Source organism: Rhinolophus hipposideros, assembly GCF_964194185.1.
Source record: "Rhinolophus hipposideros genome assembly, chromosome: 1".
Classification (NCBI taxonomy): domain Eukaryota; kingdom Metazoa; phylum Chordata; class Mammalia; order Chiroptera; family Rhinolophidae; genus Rhinolophus; species Rhinolophus hipposideros.
In genome coordinates this window covers 31,381,648-31,407,648 of record NC_138047.1, presented here as the reverse complement: position 1 = coordinate 31,407,648, position 26,001 = coordinate 31,381,648, and the positions used below count along the sequence as shown (strand labels likewise).

Here is a 26,001-nt window from a genome sequence, read left to right as displayed (position 1 = left end):
CTATGATAAAATTACCTAACTAGTCTGTGCCTAAGTGTTCAGTCTATGGGGATTATGGCATCGTCTTTATAGTTTCTTCAGAGGTTTAATGGCATACCATATACAATATGTATACAGCCTTCGCCCAGTGCCTGGCCAATGGTAATCTCAATGAATGGCTACCAGAATTGTTGTAGTTACTGTTACTGTGGTTACTGATGGTGTGGGAACAGTGTGTATATTAAGTTCTTGGTATTTTACTCTCCCCAGGGAGAAAGGAACAAGGGAGAGATTTATTCTGAGGATCTCTTGTATAAGTGCACATTTGGGATTCAAAATCACAGGGCTTTTTGTTTGTTGTGGGTTAAACTATCACTGTTTTTTAAAATGTATCTGTAATTGGACTGACTGGTGGGAACACTTGTGTTTTGTTGATTATTTCAGATGGAGCAAGTCTGGAAAAACAACAGATGATAATAAGGGAGAAAACCCAGAAACACTTGGATGACTATGCCAAACGAGGCCTACGCACTTTATGTATAGCAAAGAAGGTAAGGCTGCTAGCCCACTGCTCATTCCATAAGGTTATCTGATTTAGGAGAATCTGACATTCATTGGGCTAGATTTTTTTATCAGGGGCAAGATCGTTTCACCGAAAAGGCAGAGAGCCTCTTTTGATCTTGAACTCTCCATTCTTACAACTATGTATGAATAGATAGAACCTCGATGGCAACCTGAATACAAAGGAAAATGTATCATTGGTTCCTTCTTTAGGAACTCCACTTTACTTCTGTTTGGAACAGGATTTTCTTGCTTCACCCAGATGGCCCCCTCTCTCTTTTTTACCTTTACAAGTCACTAACCCCATAAACTAACCATCAGAAGATCAGAAGTGTTGCTGCCGACATAATACCTGAACAATCCTGATGCCACTTTCTCAATTGCACCACTAAGTGGAGACTTCTCCCACCTGCATACTTCTGGTTTAATTAACTAGATTAACCTACTTTCATCGTATATGGTGCCTAGAATTTCCCAGAGATACTGAGCTGTAGGGTCCATCTATCATCATTGCTGCACTAGTCTGATCACAGAATTCGGAACAGCATGAGGAGATTGACCCGGCACGAGTGTGCCCAGAGAGAGGAATGCCTAAAACAGGTTGATGGCTTGACATTTCTGCAGGGCTAAGTCCTGGCAAGATCATCATGTGACCTGTCTCATAGCTCTTTTCCCCTCCATAGGTCATGAGTGACACTGAATATGCAGACTGGCTGAGGAATCATTTTTTAGCTGAAACCAGCATTGACAACAGGGAAGAATTACTACTTGAATCTGCCATGAGATTGGAGAACAAACTAACTTTACTTGGTAAGTAGACTATGTTGTATTTCCTGAATGGAGAATTTTGAAAAACACTTGATATCTCTAAGGTACTAACCAGTGCTTCCCTCTGCCCCCACTTTGATCTAATAGATAGATGTGATTCTGCCAACCCAGTTTCCAGTCTTTTCTACCCAGTTTCCAGTCTTTTCCATTCTGTTTTCCATTGCTGTGAACTACACTTCATTGATGGTGGTATCAGGGTGGTCATTTAAAAACACAACACTAAGGTAGAGTACAAAGTCAAATAAATATCCTGGTTCACGAGAAGAAAGCTTAAGTTTCTTGTCAGACATTGGATAAGTTACTTACTATGTGTTGCTTTTTGAACCTGTACAACAAATCTTCATTTTATTTAGAAGATAACTTGGAGCACAGAGCAGTTCAGTGACAGAGCTTGGAAGAAACTCAGGGTTACCTGGTTCCAAGGCCTGTATTCATTATCCTGCTCCTGCCGCTGGACTAATGAAATATATTAGGGTGGTGCAAAAGTAATTGCGGTTTTTGCAATTATTTTTAACCTTTTAAACCACAATTACTTTTGCACCAACCTAATATTTCTCTCTCTTGCTTTCTGATTTCAACTCAAGGTTGCACAACTGACACCTCTTGTCTCAGATTGAGCTGCATCTTGAAATCACCTGGAGCACTTTAAAAACTACTTGGGATTCTGTCAACAAGTCTGATGTGTAGCCTGGACATTTGAATTTTTAAAAGCTTTCCAAGTAATTCTAAGAGGAGCCAAGATTGAGAACCACTGCCTTAGTGTCTGGAGATCTAGTTTCTAATATAAACACTGTCATGCAGGGTGTCATGTGGGGTCTCTGGTCCCACACCCCACGCAAGAACACAGGATAGGGTGAGACCAAAAAGGAACATTCACAGAGCCATAAATAGGGGAGTCATACCACTATATTCTCGCTGGTGGCTGGGTTGGAGACACAGGAAGCAGGAGCCACATGATCCGCAATCTGCCGGCCGCTTCTCTGCCAACCAACCAACCTCACCTGCCAGCTGCAATCCGCCATGCTAACTGCAATCCTCACTTGCAATCCTCAACTGCAATCCTCACTTGCTAGCCACCATCTTCTTGCTAGGCCCCCCATTTTCTGCTAGCATAGCCACAGCAATTATATTAGTGGCCAGTGGCTCACTGGTTACAGCTGACGGCCAACTAGCCACAGCCGATGGCCATCCAATCACAGTTGATGGTCATTTACTACCTGAGCCAGCACCTTTCCACGTGAGGCTGAGAGCCTGGAAACTGCACTCCTGGCTCTGTCCCCACAAGCACTAACACAGCAAGAGACCAACCTCTGAGCCCCATCCCACTGGTTCAGAGAAAAACAACGATCTCACTTAGTATCTGGCCAATAGAGTAGTGATGCCCGCTGCTAAGTCATTTCTCTGTGACACTGTCCGTACTGTGGGTCCACATTTCCTCATCCGAAATTCCAAACTCTCAAATGCTCTGTGGGCTCTGTGCCAAAAGCCGTTTGGCAGCAAAATCAGGCCTGATTTGATAAGACTATTTGTAAGTCTTTATTATCCTAATTAGTGTGAACATTTGTGTGTTTGTTGCAGAAATATCAATATGCTTGATTATCAGATATTACAAAATATGATATGCAACCTATTACCTTTTTAAGATCTGCAAAACGTTTGAATTCCAAAACTTATCTGTCACCCAGTTTTTCCGATAAAGGAAATTATGGACTTATGCTATGAAAGAGTATTGAAAATAGACACTGTCTTACCGACAAGGGCATTCTTTAAAATCCTGCCTTTACCCTTGGGAGTATCATAGAATTATAAAATCGTAGAGCAAGGTGACATAAGCAACAGAAACACCCCCTTCAATTTACAGAAAAGAAAGCTAGCCAAAAGGAGAACAAGTAACTTTGATACACTGGTTGATTCCGAAAGCTTCCTTCCCAAGATATCACTTTGTATATGATTTTGATCTGGGTCTTCAGACTTCCTTTGGATCCCCAGAAATTACGAGAAAAAGATTGGGTTGGCTAACAGATATTGTTCAATTATAGCCTAGGTAAGCATCGGCTGGCTTTAGTTTCTTATATGCCCTGTTGCACTTTGGTGATTTTTCAGGTGCTACTGGCATTGAAGACCGTCTGCAGGAGGGAGTTCCTGAAGCTATGGAAGCCCTTCACAAAGCTGGCATCAAGGTGTGGATGCTGACAGGGGACAAGCAGGAGACAGCTGTCAACATTGCTTATGCGTGCAAACTCCTGGAGCCCGATGACAAGCTCTTTATCCTCAATACCCAAAGTAAAGTATGTACAGTGAGATTAAACCAGTCTTTTTGTTTTTGCAAAGCCAGTGGCGCATTTGTAATTTGATGACGATGAGAAGAAAGAAAAACTGATAATCTTTAGCTTCTTGATAATTGTTTATTCTTTCCAGCAGCCCAGCTCGTGCTTGGGGGCAGGTGGCTACCATAGGTATTCTAAAGGCTTCATGAAACATCGTAATGATTCAGACGCATCATTGCTGAATAAAGGCATTTTAAAAAGTTTCTTTTTTATTTTTATCCCTCCCTAATTGGATTATTAGGGATTTGACAAGATTTAGCCCATAGACAAAATATATCAAGCTTGGGGGCAGGACTCTACCCGCCCCCCTTTCCCGTTGAGGAGAAGTGATGATTTCTATTGTACTCAGGTGAATAATATTTTTATGGTCGTTCTAAAAATAGACTCTCAGGGTCATCATGTCCTCTACTGGCAATTTTTAGATAGTGCTCCTGAGAAACTACCAAAAGTTTGTTTTAAAGAAGGGAAAAAAAGGTTTTTTTAAGGAGAAGGAACTTAAGAGGTTTGGACCCAGCCTATTTTTTTCAGTCCCCAGCCCCAACCTCTAACACAAGTACTCTATTTTATTTTTTTCAGAAGATTCCTAGTATAGTGATAGTCTCAAGATTTAGGCACATTGTTTAATTAGCTTGGAAAACTTTCTTCATTGCTTCCTCCGTACTCAGACTTAATCAGTAACATTCATTGTGTCACGGCAACCAGCCTCAGAAATCTTCTGGAGCTTCTCATCTGGATCACATCTTGGGCTTTTGTCACAAGCTGCCATGTTTGGTTAGCTGTGTGTTTGTGTTCAGGCCTCAATTAATACCCAAGTAGATCATACATTATGAGGAAGGAGAATTTTCTTTATTGAACACAGAGTAGGTTCTCCTTGGCAATTGGCAATGGTCCAGAGACCCATAACCAAACCACCAGCCAGCTCCCAGTATCAGCCAGGGGCTGAGCACATGGAAATGCTTAGTCATTTTAGTCACTAAATTGGATGTGCCTTAAGGCTGGGAAGACCCAGGTTCAAATGCTTGGACTACCAGTGACCAGGTATATGACCTTAGGGAGTTACACTTGTGGGCCTTTTTCCTTACCTGTAATGTGAGAATAATGCCTATTTCATAGAGTTGTTGTGAGCATTAAATGAGAAAATATAAATTGTTAAATGTGATACCTGGCAGATACAGGAGTTTAATGAACATTAGAAAGGAAAAATAATCAATTTTTCGTGTTCGATTTTGACATTGACATTTCTGTGAGCAGTAAAATCTTTAGGATTGTGAAATTTATTTGTAAATGCACAATGTATGGTAAAAGCATTTAATGCTATCAATTCAAAAAGTCTTTACAGAGTATCCACTATGGAGTCTCCTAAATGCAAAAGATAATTATTTTTGCTCTCAATAGCTATTCTACCTGTTGAATTTTCCAGATAACTAAACAGAACACAGTGAACATAATTTAGTTTTATGATGACTCAAGTCCATTCAAATAAAATGCTGGGCACGTATTAAGAGCTAAGTCACTGGTATTATTTTCTCTTCTTCCTGCTCCCCACCCTACAGGAGATGCTAAATTAAAATTAAAAAAGGAAATTAAAAAAGGAATTGAAAGTCATGCAGTCCAATTTGTCATTTAGTGAAGGAATTGTCCCTGTGACATTCTAAGTGGGCCACCTGGCAACCAATGGAATGTCTACTTATTTCTACAGTATAATACCTCAACTTTACAAATTTCCATCAACTTTTGTTCCTAGAAATTTGCAAATTAGATCATAGTAAATGTAGCTATTTACGAACCTTATGTAGTTTCTATTCTCATAAAAGTCTTGTTCCTTTTTTGTTTTAGTGTAATTGTATCCAGGATTATTTACTGCACCGTGATATATAAAGGCCTTTCAGGATTTATCTTTTTTTTTTTAAGTTTTATTTTCATAATTTTATTTAAAGTCTTCTCTTGAGATAGTAACTCTTTACTTTCATATTTATTGGAATCAATAAAAGGTTTTTTCATACATAATCTCATTTGGCAATTATAACAAGTAGACAGGAGATAAAATTATAGTATTTCTATTTTGTAGCCTGAGATTTCAAAAGGTTCTGATGATTTTATCTAAGCACCTACAAGCTGATTGCTTGTCAAGCATGATTTCTATATTATATTTTATATAATCTCTGTCTATCTATCTATCTATCTATCTATCTATCTATCTATCTATCTGTCTATCTACAGTTGATTCTTGTTATTCGTTAAGTTCTATAAAGTTGGGGCAAACACTGAGTTAGTGAATACTGATCCATTACCCCTAGGGGAAATACAGGATTAGGTTCCCATGAGCCTGCGGTCACAGTGTTTTTATCAACTGGTCAGTGCATAACCTTGTTTCAGAGATTTTATTTTTATATATATGTATATGATTGTATATAATAATGATTATATATATATATATGCTTAACATTGAACTCACAACCAACAGTAATACAACTCACTGAACAGAGCTTATCTAACACATATTTTCTCTGTAAGGCACATCATAGCCTTCTTGTGTCTAGGAACACTAGATGGCACTTTAGCAGTGCACTTGGAGGGCATCTTGAATAAGGAAATCACCCACAAAAAGCACAAAAATGTGAAAAATATGCCACCAAACAGACAGCGAAAAGGACACTTGTTTCCAGTATGGGAGTAAACGTAAGACAGCAGCACTTCACCTAGTTCAGCCTCAGGTGGGGAGGTGCACGTCTCATAACTCAAAACTTGTGTCACTCTACACGTCCACAAATGATAGAAAAGGCACCATGAGTATTGATTATAGGATTACAGATAAATTTTAGCAAATATGAGGCATCACAGATAAAGAACCTGCAAATAATGAAGAGCAACTACATCTGTATGTGCATATATACTTCTGTAATGAAAATACAGTTAATTTATAAAACTAAGCACATACATATGCAAATAAGGGGATAAAAACATCTACGTAATCAATCTCAAATCATCAAACTACAGAAAATTTACATTCCCATTTTAGAGGGCATCCACTCAGACTGCATTCTGTGCACTCCGAACATGTGAGGGCTCCAAAAACTATATTTGTAGTATTGGGATCAGATTTGTCCTGAAGGTAAAGCTTGCCAGGTAGTACATTTTAAAGTTGAATTTTTTGTTTGTAGTTTATGTGGTTATGAAGTCTTTGTTAAGTTATGCCTACATATCCATCTCTACTTCCTTACCCATCTTATTTTGTTGTTGGTTGACAAATGCTTGACAGAACAGCATTTGAAATAAGAGTAAATGGCTTCTGAGTGAGGGGACCTTTTGCGAATAAACTATTTCAGGCTTAGTGTATAAATATCGATGCACTGCTCCTGGATTGGCTCTGTTCTTGTTCACCAAGAACTTGGCTCTGTTCTTGGTGATCATCTGACACCATCATTTCTGAATAAGTTATCGTTAGTCTTCTTGACTAGAATTCATGCAATAAGTATTTCTTAAGTGCCCATTGTGGCCCTCTTTTCGGCATTGTGAAGGCTTCAAAGGTAAGTTAAAAACAATACCTGTCTTTAAAGAATTTCCTAACTAGTGTGGGGTGAGACGAGTCGAGGGATGTACACCAGTTGGATGTGATGAGCATCACTAAGAACATCCTGACCAGAATGTACGCTCCATGATGACAGGGATTTTTCTGTTCATTGATGTATCCACAGCACCTAAATGTTTTCTCATATGTAGTAGTTTCTGAATAAATACTTAGTGAATGAAGGAATGAATGTATCGAAGCCAAAGAAGATAAAAACAATAATTATTATTTTAAATTCTGTGTTGTCGTGCCTTACAATAGGAACTTTGCATGTATTATTTTACTTGTTCCTTACATACAACATTTTTCTGACATAGACATTTGCATTTTTCACATGACAACATTGAGGCTCAGAGAGGTGCCTAAAGTCTAGCAGCTGGTAACTGGCAGAATAAGACCAAAGGGCTCTTGAGATTTACTGTTTGAGAAGATAAATTGCACAAATAAATTCCATAGCTATTTCTTAGCTTTGGAATTGGGCATGAGATGTCCTCCTCCTTTTAACTGATTCCTATATAAACACAAATTCTGTGGAAGAGCTGTGAAGTCTTCGAAAATAACTGATTATTCACTACCTAGGGTTGCCTTGATGAAGCAACTGCTAAAGAAAGACAATGACAAATTTAGCTGGATGTGGCCACCAAGGAGCTCAAAGGCTAACTGTCTTTGCCACTTGTTTCAAGGATGCCTGTGAGATGCTGATGGGCACAATTTTGAAAGAACTTCAGAAGAAGAATCCAGCCTCCCCAGAGCAAGAATCATTAAGTGAGGATTTATACCTGCCCTCTGCCTCCCAGGATTCAGGGCAGCGGGCTGGACTCATTATCACTGGGAAGACCTTGGAGTTTGCCCTGCAGGAGAGTCTGCAGAGGCAGTTCCTGGAGCTGACGGCTTGCTGTCAAGCTGTGGTCTGCTGCCGAGCAACACCCCTGCAGAAAAGCAAGGTGGTGAAATTGGTCCGCAACCATCTCCGGGTGATGACCCTGGCCATTGGTGAGTGGGGATGAAACCCAGCTCTGTGCTTCACCTTCGTGCCACACCAGAGGCTGACCCTTCTGTCTGTTCTTCCTTCTGTAGATCTGTTCACCCTATGGCTAGCTGTCCTTTTCTCCCCTACTTTCCCTCTCCTTTTTCCTCTCCATCTCCCCACTCCCTTCCACTTTCCCTCCACCACCTATTTGACTACCTGCTATGAACCAGGCGGTGGGGATATGACATGGAAAACAATATAATGGTCAATATAATAGTTAAGACTCTGGGTTACATATTAGAACCCCAAATCAACTGCTAAGGAGGGTAATGTACTGAATGAGAACTGAAAAATGTAGGAATTCTACCTGCAGGACAGTTTAATTCAGGGACATGAACAATTCATTTATTTATCCATTCAACAAATGTTTATTGGGTGCCTTCTATGTGCCAGGCATTTTTGTAGGCAATGGACATACAAGAATATATAAAACTGACAAGGCATCTCTTCTTAAGGAACTTGCCTCTAGAAGGAGGGCATATAGTAAACAAATGAGATGAAAAAGTAAAACAAAACAAAAAAGGCATAAATATGTAAGATATCAGATAGTAAAAAAACGTTATTGAAAAAGTAAAGCAGACCCGGGGGTGGAGAACATTAGAAGAAGGAGACTGCTATTTTAAATACATTTTTCAGAGAAGGTCTCACTGATAAGGTTGTATGGGGGGGAGAGACTTGAAGTAAATGGTAAGGAGCCATGGGAGATCTGTGGGGGAGAATATTCCTGGCAGAGAAGACTGAAAGTGAAGGCCATGGACCGTGCTTGGTGTGTTCAAAGTCAAGGCAGATTGAGCGAAGGGAAGCATTTGCTGCAGGTTGCTGAAGGGCAGAGATATGACAGGTGGCCACATAATGTAGGGTCTTCGAGGTGATTACAAGTTTTGGGCTTTTATCCGAAGAGATAGGGAGTCACTGGAAGATTTTGAGCAGAGGAAGGACGAGATCGGTCTTAAGTTTAAGATGATCACATTGGCTGCTGTGCTGAGAGTAACTGTTCAGGTGCAAGGACATGAGTCCAGAGACCAGCGGAGAGGCTGTTGAAATAATTCAGGCAAAAGATGATGGTGACTTGAGCCCTAGTGGAAGCAGAAAAGGTGGTGGGACATGGTCAATCAGACAATGGACATGGTTTGCTGGTGAATTTGATATGTGATGGAAGGAGGTAAGGGGGACAACAAGGTTTTGTCTCTAAGAACAGAAAGGATGGAGCTGCCTTTTACTGAGATGGAGTCAGGAATAGGGTCTTACACATGTGTAAGTCTGAAAAGTCCATTAGATGTCTAGCAGTGATGTCAGGTAGGCAGCTGGATATAAATCTGGAATTTCGCAATGAGGAATTGGCTGGAGATATAAATTTGGGGATCGTAAGTTTAGTGATGGTACTTAAAGCCTTGTTATTAGATGAGAACCCTAAAAAATTAGTATAAATGGAAAAAAACAGTGTAAGATTAAGCTCTGAGATACTCCAGTGTGTAGAACTGAGGAAGATGAGGACTCAGCCATCTCCTTCAGTCTCTGTTTTTACCTGGATTATCAGTCTCAGGTAGCTTCTCTCTCTGGGTGCTGATAAAGCCACTGAAAATTCCTAGGTTGACATCCCATCCTGTTAACAACTTGAGTGAAAAGATGGCACCTCTTGTCAAGTTGCTGAAATAAAGTTGTCAGGCGTAAGGTGGGATTTGTTCAGCTATTTTATTGAATAAACATCAATAAATGAATTGTTCAAGCCCCTGGGTCCAGATGCTCCTAAGGCTAAACTCCTGGACATATCAGTTACATCAATTATGTTGATTTATGTGCCCATCTCTGAACCAGTCACTGAAACCAATTAACAGACAATGCTAACTGTCCAGGCCTGGGTCAGTCTTCCATCCTAAATCTGGGGGTTTGGGTTCATCCTAACAAACCACATGCACTCAGAATTCTCAAGGAAAATCAGGATACTGTTACCAGACAACAAGTAAATAAATGGTTGGTGGGCAGTTGGGAATAACAAATGTTCATTACCAATACGAACATAATAGTTCCTCTTAATAAGTTTGCATGTGTTATGGAGACTAAGAAATCTATAGCAAGCATAATACCATATGATAGGTATGATAGAGATACACAGGGTGGTGCTAGAGCCTAAATAAGGAAGGGGCATTTGACCTAAAGGGAACATAAGAAGGATTTCCCAGAGGAAGTGACATCTAAGCTGGCAGCAAGAGCAATGGCAATTCAGCAAGGTGGGTAGGAGTGTTATAAGAATAGAGAAACAGCAAATTCAATGGCTGGAAGAAAGCAGGTTATAACAGGAAAATTGAAAGTAGAATGGGACATTTAATTTCTGCTCAACTAGCTTCCAGGTAACTTGGAGACTGGAATAAACTTTGAAGGATTTGTTTGCTTGAGTGGTCACTGCTGATTTGCAAAGTTTGCATCTTTTCTTTACTCCTTATGTTTCTCCCCTTTGCTTCTGTCCCATGAAGGTGACGGTGCCAATGACGTTAGCATGATACAAGTGGCAGATATTGGGATAGGGATCTCAGGACAAGAAGGCATGCAGGTGAGTGGATGTACACCGACACACTGTGAACTTGACCTGCCCATCCAAAGGTGACCTTCTCCGTAATAAAATCTCTGTGATAGAGTGAAGCTGTCTTTGGTTAGCTCAGGAGTGGGAGACAGGAAGATCATCCATTCATTCATTGATTATTTACTGGGTGAGGGTTGCAGTCTTTCATGGATCATTTTAGCTGTGTAGTTGACTTGCTCGGCTTAAGAAATATAGCTTATCTAGAGCATAACAATATGTATTGTTAGCCCTGCAATAACTATGACTTTTACAATTGACAAAAGCTACTAAGGATTTGAATAAAAGACCTAAAGATCCTAAAAAGAGACGGGGGCGGGGGGAAGATATGAAAGAATGAGAGAGGTGGGAGTACCCTGTTTGCACGTGTGTGTGTTAGTGTTTTAGGCACAAATTCAGATAGCTTATCCAAAAGACTGCTTTTCGTGTATGGAGCAAATGTTGTCAGAGGAAGGTGGGATGTGAGGCTTAGGATTTCTCAAGAATTGTAAATTACGCCCTCTGTACGAAAGATTAAAAATTCAAATATCTCTTTGCCTGGGACACTAGACAAAGTTACATAAAATCATGAATGTCATACTTTTGATACATTCCTCGTTGAGAAGTGAAGGCGCTTTGTAATGCATAGAGTTCTTGCTAAGGGAGCTGCTTTCTAGAGAAAGTCCATTTGCTGAAATTACATCATGAGTAACCAGAGAGAAGTCTTGTTTCATTCAACTGTATTATTGGAAAGATGAGTAGTAACCTCAGGCAGCCCATTAAGGCTCCTGTATTCCTGGGTTCTTATTTGTTTGGAGTTTTGTGTTTTTAGTTTGTGTTTTGGATTTTCTGTTTTTGTTTGTTTGTTTTGGTCTGCAAGAAAGATTTAAACCACCTGTTTGATGAACCTGAGCCTGATGATAGTCAGGTTGCCTTGCTGTGTCTGCCCTAATGTGTTTGATTGCTCAGGGTGGTGCCCTCTTTTCGTTGCCTCTGCAGGCTGTGATGGCCAGTGACTTCGCCATCTCTCAATTTAGACACCTCAGCAAGCTCCTCCTTGTCCACGGGCACTGGTGTTATACACGGCTTTCCAACATGATTCTCTACTTTTTCTACAAGAATGTGGTATGTAGCTCCAGAGATTGTGGTCTGTTCCCCTTCCTGCCTTCCCATCTCACTTGTTTAAGGGACACAGAACAAGTGCCCATGCTAAACTCACTTCAATTGTTGATGTTTTAGGAGCAGCCAAGAGTACTGCTACCTACCAGAAATAATCTGGGAATGTGCTGTTTCAGCTGCTGACAGCAGATTGCCAGGCTTGTCCATCTGCTAGCATTTTCTATTCCCTGTGCACTTAAATTCAGTTAAGTCCTGTCTGGTTCATTTAAAATCCAATTTTTGACCTTCCACATAAAGGCTGTGACAAGCTGAATTCTGAAATGTTTAATATGATCTGTCAGTAGAGAATGAAAAGGTTTGCTTCCATTTTACAGGAGATAAGCAAAAAATATCTGCTGTCCCCAAATTGATGTCCCTTGTGTTATATTGAAGATACAGATGAAAACCCAGTATGATGCCTTAGCCCATAGCTATCTAGGATTCACAGAGGCAAGAATTTTCTAGCAAGCCTGTAAAATGTATTTGTGCTTGGTAGATATTTGAAGTTAAAGGAACTTTATTTTGATGATGTAATTCCTAAAAGGACAGAATTTCATTAGATGTCATTGTTTCTAATCTTTGGCATGCCATTTTAATTTTAATTTCTTTTTGTAAAAAATCATGTTGATCTTACTTAGATCACTTCGCTGAAGTCCCTTCTAGGCGGGATGATAATATAAATATGTCAATTTTTTTCAGGCCAAATATGTCATGGGTTTTAGTCTTTAAAGTTATTACGTAGCACGTTATTAATTAATATAAATTTATATCATTCTTTTGAAATGCAATCTTTAGGGGAAAGTAACTTAAGTGGGTCATTTTTAGGATATCCTAAAGGTGTAATTTAGATTGTGTGTGTGCATGTGAGAGAGTCTTCAGCAGGAGCACATTTTTCCCCTCAAGCAAAATGAACATTTTAGGAAGTTCTGAGTACTTTACTAATCAGAATTCGTACATTTAGTGAAAGTTTAATAAAACTTTGATACTTGATGAAAATACTCGCAATGTATAATGTTTCTGTCTGAGTGTGTGATTCTGGGGAAAGTTGAGATTTGTAATTTAAAATTACAGTGGTCAATGACTTACAGAGGAGCCCCCCTCCCAGGTTTTTTGTTGTTGTTGTTGTGGTTGTTGTTGTTGTTTTAATACCTTTGCATTTTTCTACCTTCTGTTCTATTGTGACACAGCTCACTCCCCTCCCACTTCCTTTTAACCCCAGATTAAACCCAAAGGTTAGGAATCACTAATATTAGAAAGAGATGCCACGTGCTCTTGGAGAGAGGGAGCGTGTATTAGCATGGAGTACATCACCAGGGGCAAGGATCCCATGGTCTTTTTGCTCTGTAACCCTTGCTGTCCATTCACACTGGTGTCCTCCTGGCTTGTTTCTTACTTACCCAGCCCAACAGCAAATGCTTGATAAACTATGAAGAAAAGGGTCAGTACCAGAGCCTTTCGAGTAGCTTATCTTTCTAAGACTGTGGTTCCTGGGTCTTGGACAACCTTTCTGATACTTCTGAGAACTGGATTCACTCCTCAGAACAGTGCCCTAAACCTCAGGTACCCAAAATTGACACATTTTCAGGAGCTGGGCATAATGTGTGTCCATGGACCCTAGACTAAGAAACTGTTCCAAGCATTGTGCGCCTGTCCTAAGGTGTTCTAATGTAGCTATGATGCCAACAATAACAGCATCTTAATAATATTCCTAAGGTACTTAATAGGTTATAAACACTTTCTAACTTCATCTTGATACTAAACGCTGAGGTAGTGTAATTCTCATTTCCCAGACAAGGAAACCAAAATTCACAGAGGTTAGGAAAACAGCCTAAAGTCAATCAATAGGCAGTGTCTCCAGGCCTTGAAACAAGATGTTCTACATCTAAGTCCAGTGTCCTTTCCTCTTTGCTTCAGGATACAGAGCTTTTGCTGTCATGGACTTAGTTTGTTTTGGAGACAAATACTGGAAGGAACAATGCAAGGTGTATGTTCCTAGCATTAGGAACATACACCTTGCATTGTTCCTTCCAGTATGAGAAACTGTCTTGGTTTGCCTGGGACTGTTCCAGTTTTAGTGATGAAGAGTCCCATGTCCTCGGAAACTCAGCCCCAAGCAAACTGGGATGGTTGGCCACCTGCTGGCACCATCCTATTTCACCACTAAAAACTAATTGTGAACTCCGAAAGCAAGGGAAGGAACATTTGTTGTATGTCTAATACATACCAGGAAGTGGGCTAGGTTCTCTTCATCTAGAGCTGAAATATCTCAAGTTGAATACCGGCTCTGCAACTTAGTCAGGTAACTTTGAGAAATTTCCTTAGCCTTTCTGTGCCTCCATTCCTTCATCTGTAAGATGGGGACAAGAATAATTCCCAAGTTGTTATGAAGATTAAATGAATTATTTGTAAAGCTCTTAGAATAACACCAGCACCACATAGTAAGGTGTGTATGTGTAAAGTGTGTGTGTGTGTGTGTGTGTTTATATATGTATGTATGCGTGAATGCATATATATGCTTTAGTGTAAAAAACATTTATGAAAAGAAAAAAAGATATGTGGTAAGATGTGCTGATCTTCCACTTTGTAAGTGAGGAAACTGCGCTGAGAGAGAGGCTGCGATCACACAGCTCAAAATGGCAGTGTGTGACATGTGCAGTCATAGCACGCATTGCTGTTTCTAAGATCAAATGTTCCTCTTTGTGTCCCTAGGCCTATGTGAACCTCCTTTTCTGGTACCAGTTCTTTTGTGGATTTTCAGGAACATCCATGACTGACTATTGGGTTTTGATCTTCTTCAACCTCCTTTTCACATCTGCCCCACCTGTCATTTATGGTGTTTTGGAGAAAGATGTGTCTGCAGAGACCCTTATGCAATTGCCTGAACTTTACAAGAGTGGTCAGAAATCAGAGGTGGGTGCTAAAGCAAAAATACTTGACTGATTCATATCCATTGTCAAAGTCAGCGCATTTTCCAATCAGTCCAGCTCAAATACTGTGGTACATTCAGAACTATTTAAAACTATTTTGAATTGTCTGGTTGTTTCAAAAGATCTCTACTACGTCTATGGCAGATGTTAAGTTACTCACTTCTGAGATGAACACAGGTAAAACTATGAAAGACCTTAGGTATTTATATGAAGAAATCCAGTGTTTAGACCTTACAACTAATGATGTTTAGTATTTACTAAACTCCACTCTGCCACCTGTCATACAAACTACTAAACATCCCTATCTCATTTATCTTCACAAAATACTTTAAGAGAAAACCTAGTATCATTCCCATTTTAAGATGAAAAATCTGAATCTCGAAGGGGTTGAGTAATTTTTCCTATAATCTCACAGCTGAAAAATGGCAGAGCCAGTGCCAGAACCCTTCTCAGTCGGGTTCCAAAGCCAAAGTCAAATCCTTCAGGTTCTACTGTCATGCAAAACAGTAGAGTGATCTTAATGGCTCCCTCTCCCTAAAACCATTCCCCACCTCTACTTTCCTGATCTCTTAATCCTATCAATCTACCACTGATGTGTCACTTATATCTGTTCTCCCATTTCCATCCTTCTCTCACTGCCCTCGTTGTCTTCCTAGAGTATTATAGTAGCTGATTAATTGAGCTAGCTGTCTCAAAACTTTTGTTTCTAATTCATCTTTCACATAATTCATAATAACCAACATTAATATAGCTCTTGTGAACATTTATGTAATGCCTCCTATATGCTCGGCACTGTTTTAAGTGCATAACATATATAACTAATCCTCAGAATGACCCTGCAAGGTACATGCCATCATTATCCACATTGTAGATGAGGAAAGTCAGGAAGGGTCCTTAACTAATCTGCCCACATCCCAGAGCTGGTATATGCTGCAGGCGAACCCAGGCTCCCTAGCCCATGGCTTTTCCTACCATTAATGCTTTGCCGAAGAAAGAACACCAATGCTATCTTTAGTCCTTGGGTTTCCCCACCATGGTATTTACTGCCAGAAATCCAAGGTGCTCTCACAAGTACATTGTCAGGATCACAGGGACTGAGGTGGGCCAGCAGCCTACAAACACCTTTAAGTGGACAAAGCCGATGTGTCAGTCAGATATTCTATGCTGGATAAGAAAACTGTTAGTCAGGACTCTTTCAGATGCAAGTGACAGAACACCAGCTCAAAGTGGCTTCATGAAACAGGGTCATTTATTGGCTCACATTGCTGCAAAATCCAGGAGTAATGGTGACAGAACACTGTTCTTAAAGAAACTGTAAATGTCCTGGTGATGACTCATCGGCCTAGGTGGTATCCCATGCCTTTCCCTGTGTTTGTCACTGTGGCTAGTAATAATGATTTCTCATTGATCAGGCTTGGGACATACATGGTTCCTCCTCTGGGCTGAACCACGTGGGAGGAAGGGTTGGGAAGAAGGGTTTCCTCTAGAAGTACTGGAGAGACTGTACTGACACCCACCATAGGAAATCTATGTTTTGGTCTTCAGTCACTGTTCTTCAAACAACGATGCCGATCAGCACATGTGAGAAATTATGGGTTATGTTTAGCCTGACTTTAAATCCTGTTTCTGTGGCGTGTGACCTTGCTTAAGTTATTTAACTTGCCTATACTTCAGTTTCTTTACTTAATGGAGATCATATAGAGGATTAAGTAAGAATACGTATAAAAGTTCTAGCCTATTAAGCTCTCTATATTGCTATATTGCACCCCCAAAAATTAATCAGAAATTTGAAGAAATCCTGAATTGAAAATGATACATTTATTTTTGTCAGTCCAACTTTATTCTGGCTTGAACTGCCTTTCTAGACTGGAGAGTAATTTAACATCCTTAGGTTATATGGAGGAGCCAACACCGAGGAGAAGTCACACATTCAGCTCTCAGGGAAGAACTCCTCATAATCCTTTAATTATCATCCAATCCATTCAGATCAAATAAAGGGATTTCTATAAAGGATCCCAATCTGACTTTTAAAGTTCAAGGCCAAGATGTAGGTATGTGTGATTGATATTAATGAAGGTTGTTCTGTACCCCAGGCCTAAGTTAAATTCTAAGTCCACTCGGCAAAGAAGGGTAAAGGAGGGATCTTCAAAGTTTTCATAGCTGGGCTTTTAAAAGCCCATTTGTGCAAGCTGAAGCTTGTTATTGGTCCTTATCCTTGGAAGAGTTGAGGTCATTGTTTCCTGTTGTTGAACCCTGTTGTCAGTCCTTTGTACACATTATCTATTGAGCTGCCAGTTTTATAATACATGCACCGTGTTTCCCCCAAAATAAGACCTAGCTGGACAATTAGCTCTAATGCGTCTCATTATAGTAAAATAAGACTGGGTCTTTTACAATATAATGTGATGTGATATGATATGATATGATATGATATGATATGATATGATATGATATGATATGATATGATATGATATGATATAATATATAATACCATGTCTTATATTAATTTCTGCTCCAAAAGATGCATTAGAGATGATTGTCCAGTCAGGTCTTGTTTTCAGGGAAATACAGTAATAGGCAGATTCCTAGCACGTGGCTATTGATAAAAGGTAATTGACTTTACCTTCCAGAAGGGTTTTCCTTTCTTTGAATTTGGCCTCCAAGCAAATTCCGTTTTATGTTTGGGCCATTTCCTGTCTTCAGTGTCATGAAATACACTGTCCAGAGTTATAGAATCCCTCTCCTTGAGAGAAGATGGATCTGGAAGACTGCAGTCAAGAGATTTCCCTTCCAAGAAGAAATCGTCTATTACCCACCTCTCATAACCCACACAGTCTTCTTTTCTGGCTTTGCCTTCATGTCCAGATTTTCCCTTTCAGTTTCCAGGAGATCCCATAGGTTGCTCCCTTCAGGCTCTCATTTAGCTCATCCTTGACCCTTCTCTCTCTACGTCACTGTTTTACGTGCATAACATATATAACTAATCCTCAGAATGACCCTGCAAGGTAGATGCCGTCATTATCCACATGCCTGTGGAGAAATTGTATTTTGTACCTTTTTTCTCTAGGCTTTTTGAGCAACCTCTCTTCCCCCAGAAGCATGAAGTTATATTTTAACTTCTCCCCAAATTATTCTCTTGTGTCCAGCGGCAATACGGTTGCCCCTTTGACTCTGCCACATTCCTTTCCACCATTTGATTGTGCTTCTTAGATTTTGTGGACACTTAGAAGAAAAAAGGCAGGTAGAATATTCCATCATTTCCAATGAGGAAATAGTAAAAGAAGATATAGGGAAAAGTAGGTTGGAAACCATGAATCTTCATTGTTTGATTTTCTGGAAGATAAAGAGATTAAAAAAAGGATAGATATAAAAATTCCAAGTGTAGTCTTTTGAAGAATGGAAGAAAGTATATGGAAGAATTTGTATATTTATAAAGTTTTGTTCTTTAGGAGCTAATTAGACATTTTCAAGGAAATTTTAGCTTTTTTTTTTTTTTTTTGCGTTTGGAAGGAAATACAACTAAAAACACGTTAAGAAAAAAAACACTAGTTCAGTGATATGATATGTGTTACCATGTTTGTCCATGGCAGAAATCTCTAATAAACCGTAGCCCTCTGTCTTTCCCACGGGGTCTGAATGCGGCCTCACAATCCTGCACACACATTGCCATTCAATCGGAGTTGGCTCCTATTTGCAAACCTATTTTCAATCAGTTGACTGGTGTGTCTACTTGATCTCTCCATAAGCTTTTGGTAGGAGGCAATTTAGCACATATGTAAGAGTAGTTTATTAATTCAACAAATGTTTATTGAGTACCTGCTACGTGCCAAGCACTGTTTTATTTACTTGAGTGAAAGAATCAAAGTCCCACTCTATAAAGCTTGCGTTCTGTTGAGAGAACCAGAAAATTATTAGGTAAACAAATAAGATTATTTTTGATGATGATGAGAGACTTCTAAGGATACCATGGTGATACACGATTCAGTGGGCATTACTGTTAGACTGATCTAGGAGTGCCTCTGTGAGGCAGTGACAGTTAAGCTAGGATCTGAATACTGAAGAACTGGTTATGCAGAAGGTCCAGAGCAAAGATTTCTGGCAGAGAGAATAGACAGATGAAGAACCCACAAGGAAACAATGGATTTAGCATTGTTTGAAGAATAGAATGAAGTCTGTGTGGTGAAAGCATGTGAATGAGGGTAAGAATGGTAGGGGTGACTGTAGAGCAGGGTCCCCAGTAGGCAGACCTTGCAGGACCTAACAGGCCATGGGAAGGAACTTAAATTATGTTGGAAATGCAGTGGAAGGTCATTGGAGGAATAGGAGGGGGTCAGTTTGATTAATTAGGGAGATGGCATGATCCAATTAACAGTTTTTAAAAACCATCTAGCTGCTATGGGAAGATTGGATGAAGGGTAGGAGAGGAAGCAAAGAGACCAGTTAGGTGGCTGTCTAGTCATTCACAGAAAGAGTTGACAGTGAATTGGAATGAAGGAAATAGTAGAGATAGAAGTGAGTGGATTGGGAAAAGTTTTTGCATGAATATTTTCTGATCAATAGAAAATGGAAAGTTAGTACTACTCTCCCTATTTAAGGTAGATTTAAGATGGATCCAATAATAAAAGCAATATGAGTTGAAGAAGAATTTCATCAGCAATTTTTTTCACCTGTGAACTCATCTCATTCAACTATCACCCCACATTCTTCTACCACTGTATAAAAATCCCACCTCTTTTGTGAGTGAGAGAATAAAGGAATATAATTTTCTCTCAGAGAAGCAAAAATAAGTACTGACTTGTGATGTTCTTTGATTTTGCTTTGACCCTTGCTAATCTTCCTGCCCAATATCTGTTTCATTTTCAGGCATACTTACCTCTCACCTTCTGGATCACCTTGTTGGATGCCTTTTATCAAAGCCTGGCCTGCTTCTTTGTGCCTTACTACGTGAGTCCTTGTTCACCCAAAGGATTTGTTATTAATGAATCAGTGATGCTTCTTTGTACTTGGTTGCTGGCATTAGCATATAGAATGGGTATATTAGGGTACATTGTTCATATAATCAAATTGATTATTAACTGACTATATTATACCCCACCCCCCAAAAAAGTATTAGGTAATAGATTAAATTTGGAAAGAAGTGCCTAGTTGAGTCCTCTTAGGTCTCCTTTTAGTCCTATACTGCTTGATAATTTTCATCAGTGACTTAAATAAAATTGAAAGTTGCAATATAATTAGATGAGCAATATAATTAGATAATTAGATGAGAGGCAAAGTCAGAATATAAAATCTATTATTAGTGAGTGCTGGGCTAATTCTATCAGGATGACATTCAGAGTATTAAATTTAAGCTTCTATAAGTAGTCTCCCTAAAACTAAAAAACCTGTTTTATAGGTAAAGAATGGGAGGAATGTATCTCAGCAAAGAATGTGTAAGAATTAATTTAAAAATTTAGGCCAACACTAAGCACAAAGCAGCGTGATATAGCTCCACATCTTCTCCTTGGATTAAGACACTAGTTTCATCATGGATGATGAGAACAAAAGTACAGTATTAAGAATAATAAAGATGATAGTCTCTAAGTAAACAATTTTTGTTCTGCAGTTCTTTATTCAAGTAAAATGACTTGAATTTTCCCAGCTAGGATATTCTGTCCATTTCAAGAGGAATATAGATATGGCAATCTGAAGTATATTCAGAAGAGAATGACTAGAATTTTAAAAGATCAGAAAATTGTATCGTTTGAGGAATATTTTAAGGAGTTGAAAATATACACATAGGAGAAGAGGGGATATTTACTTAGCAGAGATATAAACTCAGGTTAACCATCATAGCTGCTTCAAAGGTTTGTAGCTCTGTTAAATTGAACATATTTTATATTTCTCTATACCTTAAAGAGCTAGAAGTATGAGTAAAAGTTTCCACAAAGATGCATTTATGATTCAGAATAAAGAGGAATTCTGACTGGAAAGTTCAAAGATTAGATGGCCTATCTGGGAGAGAGTCAGTTTCTCTTTTCTAGAAATGTTCAAGTTGATCTGAAATGACCAGTTATTAGAAACATTGAAAAAGGGACTCAGTGCTCAGATGAGCTGTAGAATAAAGTCAGGATACTCACACAACTGAGTGTACACAAGTCTCTGAGATCACCTCCTATTGTCCTCTCTTTGTAGACCTACCAGGGCTCAGACATTGACATCTTTACATTTGGAAACCCCCTGAACACAGCAGCTCTGTTCATCATTCTCCTGCATCTGGTAATGGAAAGCAAGAGTTTGGTGAGTGGTTTTTCTGCTTCTTAAGTACCTTGGAGTTCTTTGTGCTTGGGGAAGTGTCTTCTATTAGCCATGACACTTTCAAAGCCTTTCATGCCTCGAAGACAACTGGTAATGAGAAGAGTGATGACTCCATGGAAGAAGGGCGATTCATGGCTACTCCTACTGATTGTTGAATGCCATGATGCTGAAGTTCATGTACAGTCAGGGAAAGTAGAAAACACCTGCCTGGTCCCCTTGTGGTGTCCATGGTGAATAATGCATGGACGGGTTAGTCAGGCTGGAGACACAATTATTCTCCTATGGCCAGCATTCTTCAAGATCAAGCTGATGCCTTTCAACTAAAATAAAAAGAGGCATTATGCCATAATCTTGGTATACTGACTTTAATAAGTGATGATGGTATGCCTTTCTTATAATAAAAGAAAAATTATATTTTTCTCCTTCCTGAATGTCTACCATTAAGTGTTTTTACCAAAATGATTGCAAGGTAGCTCTCTGTAGCAAAGCCAATGTGTAGGATTCAGATAGTGAGAGCTTTACTGTAAACCTCCCTTTGCAGAAGAAGCCCGTAACACCCACCCCTGGAGAATAAACTACCTCTGGTTATTTATGCTGCTCACTCATTTCCATTGGCATTGTCTCTGCTATAATCCAAGTCACTGTCGTCTCTTCCTGAACTATTGCTACAGTCTCTTTTGTCTTCCCACCTCTGCTCTTGACTCCTCCAATCCTCTACAAAACAACCGGAAACATCCTTTTGAAACAAAAATCTTGTCTTTTTGCTCTCCTTTTGGTAAAATCCTTCAGTGGTTTACCATTTTACTTGGAATAAAATCTAAAAGCCTTAAGATGGCCTACAAGGAAGGCTTCAGGAGGTGATGACTCTACTTCCGTCTCCAGCCTCAGTTCCACTTATCCATGGGCTGGAACCACACTGTCTCTTTTTTACTTTCTCAGATCCACTGAGCTTGTTAGCATATCAGGGCCTTAGCATTCACGGTATCTTCTGATTGGAATATTCCTTATTCTCTCCTGAATCCCTGTTCTTTACCCAGCTCATATGTTAAGTTAGGTCTCCAAGTAACAAAAATGCTACTTCCCCCAAGAGCCCTTCCCTAACCATCCATTTTCTCATACCATCCTCTTGTTTTTATTTGTAGCTCTAATAATAATTTGTAGTTATTTACTTAATTATGCAATTATACTTGTACGTTTGATGCTTCTCTTCTGCATTAGACTATTATCTCTTTGAGGACAGGCTTCGTGTTTATTTTTTTTCTACCATTGTATACCATTTCTAGGACAAGACCGGCATGCAGAAGATGCTCAAAAAATATTTGAATAGATAAGTGAATGATTAAATTACTAACCACAATTTGGGGTATACATACCATCCTGGTAGTGATGCATTTCATACAGGAAATTGCTGAATGAGATTATAGTTTAAAACATTGTATAAGGTTATATTACAAAATTATTTATCATCATTTCTAAAGTGGGGCTGAATATTTTTGGCATCTCTTGCTTTGCTTATGACCTGGTGTAACTAAACCTTACAAGCCTAAAGTATAGTAAAAGGTAGTAGCTGCAAATACCAGGTGAGGCGAATAGAGGGAACTCTAGAACTAAAATATTTGTCATTGTTTTAATATCTATTTAAGTTCATTATTAAGCAGTTGTGTAAGTACTTTTGATCACTGCCTAAGGAAGTGTCATAAATGCTGACATTTATGAGTTTGCCGGAGGATCTAACACTTGAAGTGTGTCAGTTTGAGTTCACTGGTAATGAGCCACAGCAATCTGTTCTGACTAACCTGAGCAAAAAGAAAAGTTGTTAAAAATATATTAATAGCTATGGTAAAACAAAATAAGAGAAAAAACCATCCCAAAGAACCAGAGTGGTTCCTGAGATCCAGGGCCCAGAAACTAATGGGCAGGCTTGTCCGGCTTTTACTGTTCTAAACTGTCTCCAATTGTTTTGTTTCTGCTCTTGCCTCATTGTGCTCCAAATTTAGTCTGTGATGACAGAATTATATTTCCTTAGCTCCAGTCATAGGTTTGTCTAGAAGAGGAATATTTTGCCAAGACTATGCATAATGCCAGGCGTCCTCACCCAGAAGAAGGGGAGTGAAAGCTAAGTGTCAAGAAAAACAGTGGCTGCTATATAAAGGAAGCATCGTTAAAGAACTATTTCTGATGCCAGGGAGAAACAGTTCTTTAATGATTGTTTCTTGGCGTGAGAAACAATTGTTCCTGATGCTCACGGCCTCTGAAGGTCCCTTGTCAAATAAGAGTCAGCCATTCTGAGAATATGAATCGGCTTCCCTTCACCTCTTGCTCACCATCTCATTGCCACCTCCCACCTCCCTGTTGGTTTTTACCAAGTTTCCCTTGACTTCAACTTCCTTGTATCAATTCATTCAAAGGTCTCCATCAAGGCACTGTCTCACTTGTTGAAAGCACATCTTAAGGGGAAACCTTTCAGGCAATAGGGCTCCGTAGAAAGGAAGGCCATTTGAGAAAGGAAGAAAAAGACATCACTGTTCTAGAGCAGGGGTGTCCAAACTTTTTTCAACGGTTTTCACCAAGGGCCGTGTGCGGTAAAATACAAAAACAGCCGGGCCACTCACTGGAGGTGAAGTACGTATTGCCTCACCTCGTTTATTTAAGTAAACTAAATATATTTTTGGAATTTGCTGCGGGCCAATTAACAATGGATTGCGGTCCGCAGTTGGCCCGCGGGCCACAGTTTGGACACCCCTGTTCTAGAGGTATGATGATCTTAAGGATTTAGCCCACATTTTCCGAGCAGTTTGTACATTAAAAATGCAAAACAAAACAAAACAAAAAACAAAACAAAACGAAAAAAAACGAGCTGTCTTTGTGACTCTTGTAAAGATATCTACCATGGGGGAAGTATTTTGTAAAGTTAAGCAGGAAGAAGAAAATTCGATCTTGTTTGAAAAGTATAGACCTAGGGGGAAAAAGATACACATTAAAAAGGCAGTGCTTCTCCCAAATGCATAACACACAGCGTGGTGCACACTGTGATTTTGGTGCCACTGTACACTGCACTAAATAACACTAAATGCTGCATAATGTAAAGGTGATTCTCCAGTCGTACTTTGGATTTTGTCAAAGAGGAAGTCTCTCTGGGGCTATTATGTTTTATCATAACAACTCTTGCTAATTTCTCTTTATAGACCAGACTCCAGACTTAGCACTTTTATGACGGTTAATGCTGATGTTACCTTTAAGGTAGTAATCTTGCCTTTTTTTTTTTTTCTAAATAAAGTTACTTAATTAAGTAGTGAGCCAATTTAAAGCAAAACATTAAGAAAAATAATAATTGCACTCAATATATGGATATGAAGGTGGCTAGGTTATGCTGTAATACAGAGATTTATTTCTTGCATATATAAATTAACTGAGGTTCCAGACAGTTCTAGAGTAATTGTCCTGAGGGGCAGCGCAGTAACTCAGGCTTTGTCTTGTGGGTGTATCATCTAGAATGGTCCCCAAAGGGAACTTCTTGAACAACATGGAAGGAGACATCATAGAAAATTGCACAACAGCTCTTCCTTGCTTCTAAACTAGAAGTGTTGCATGTCCCTTCCATTCATATTTTAATGGTCAAAGCAAGACGTGGCCATGCTTACTTTCAAGGGAATAGGAAAGTACAACCTTTCCACATGCTTATTAGGGAGAAACAAGAACATTGGTGAGCAACAGAAATGTCTACCACCTATGTGAATGGATAAAGTTTGAGGTTCACTGGATTAAGGTATTACCTTAATGAAGAAACAGACCAATGAGTGACTATATGGACAAAAAATTTAAGGAGAAAATCCAAACATCTCATGGTTCATGGACAATACAGAATAAGCTAGTCTTCAGAATTACCTTTTGGCATTTGGCCTAGTTTTACAGAATTTAAACAGTGATATGAGCTATTCATGAAAGATGCTCTTGTTCAGCTCTTTAGTATTTTGTGTTTTGTTCACTGAGGTTTGTTCCACCATTTACCGATCGCTTAGACATGTTGTCTCTTCAACACAGCAGGTTTTGCCTGGCTGCCAACCCTCTGAGTGAGACTGTTCCTTTTCCCTGTTTGTTTTGCAGACTTGGATTCACATGCTGGTCATCGTTGGTAGCATCTTGTCTTATTTTTTCTTCACCTTGGCCTTTGGAGCCATGTGTGTGACTTGCAACCCACCATCCAACCCCTACTGGATTATGCAAGAACACATGCTGGATCCAGTGTTCTACTTAGTTTGTGTCCTCACAACCTGCATTGCTCTTCTGCCCAGGTATGGTGTTTGTTTTATCAAGTGAAGTCATAGGCTTAGAATTTTCCAAGCAAATGCTAAGAATGGATGGCAGACCACCGTGTTTAGGAGTGGAGAAGTCAGCCTGTGTACTAGTTACATACTGGTTTTGACTATTTTACGAGAGAATGGAAGGTTTATTTCTCTCTCATGGAAAACTCTAATCTGGATGACAGTCCACAGGGATAGGGCAGCTTTGCTTCTCCAGGCTGTCCAGGAACCCAAATCCTTTCCTTTATTTTTTTGCTCTGTCATCTCCCACGGGTGTTGCCTTCATCTGCATGATTGAAAATAACTCACCATCAGCACATCCCTACCTGCAGGAGGGAGAAAGAGAAAATGAGGGGCAGGCAGCTTTTCTCTCTCTCAGAGTTCTCTCTGTCTCTGTCTCTGTCTCTCTTTGGTAATAGCATAACCCAGAAGTTGCACACATTATCGCTCATATCCCGTTAACTAGAACCTTGG

The 26,001-nt window shown here is 39.4% G+C and overlaps 1 protein-coding gene across 7 annotated transcripts in view; it reads left to right on the top strand.

Moving 5' to 3' along the window:
• ATP10D (ATPase phospholipid transporting 10D (putative)) overlaps nt 1-26,001 on the top strand; it is a 109,228-nt gene that overhangs the window by 77,615 nt on the left and 5,612 nt on the right. For 4 of the 7 annotated variants that reach the window (XM_081061582.1, XM_081061580.1, XM_081061581.1 and 1 more), the window contains 10 exons: nt 424-530; nt 1,224-1,350; nt 3,472-3,656; nt 7,947-8,256; nt 10,765-10,841; nt 11,847-11,972; nt 14,715-14,915; nt 19,796-19,876; nt 21,104-21,208; nt 25,331-25,518. In XM_081061582.1, the coding sequence (XP_080917708.1) occupies nt 424-530; nt 1,224-1,350; nt 3,472-3,656; nt 7,947-8,256; nt 10,765-10,841; nt 11,847-11,972; nt 14,715-14,915; nt 19,796-19,876; nt 21,104-21,208; nt 25,331-25,518 (1,507 nt within the window). Of the gene's footprint in view, nt 1-423; nt 531-1,223; nt 1,351-3,471; nt 3,657-7,946; nt 8,257-10,764; nt 10,842-11,846; nt 11,973-14,714; nt 14,916-19,795; nt 19,877-21,103; nt 21,209-22,509; nt 24,039-24,411; nt 24,467-25,330; nt 25,519-26,001 lie in introns of those variants that run through there. The other 3 variants (XR_013994114.1, XR_013994115.1, XM_081061584.1) reach the window with 3 other exon arrangements.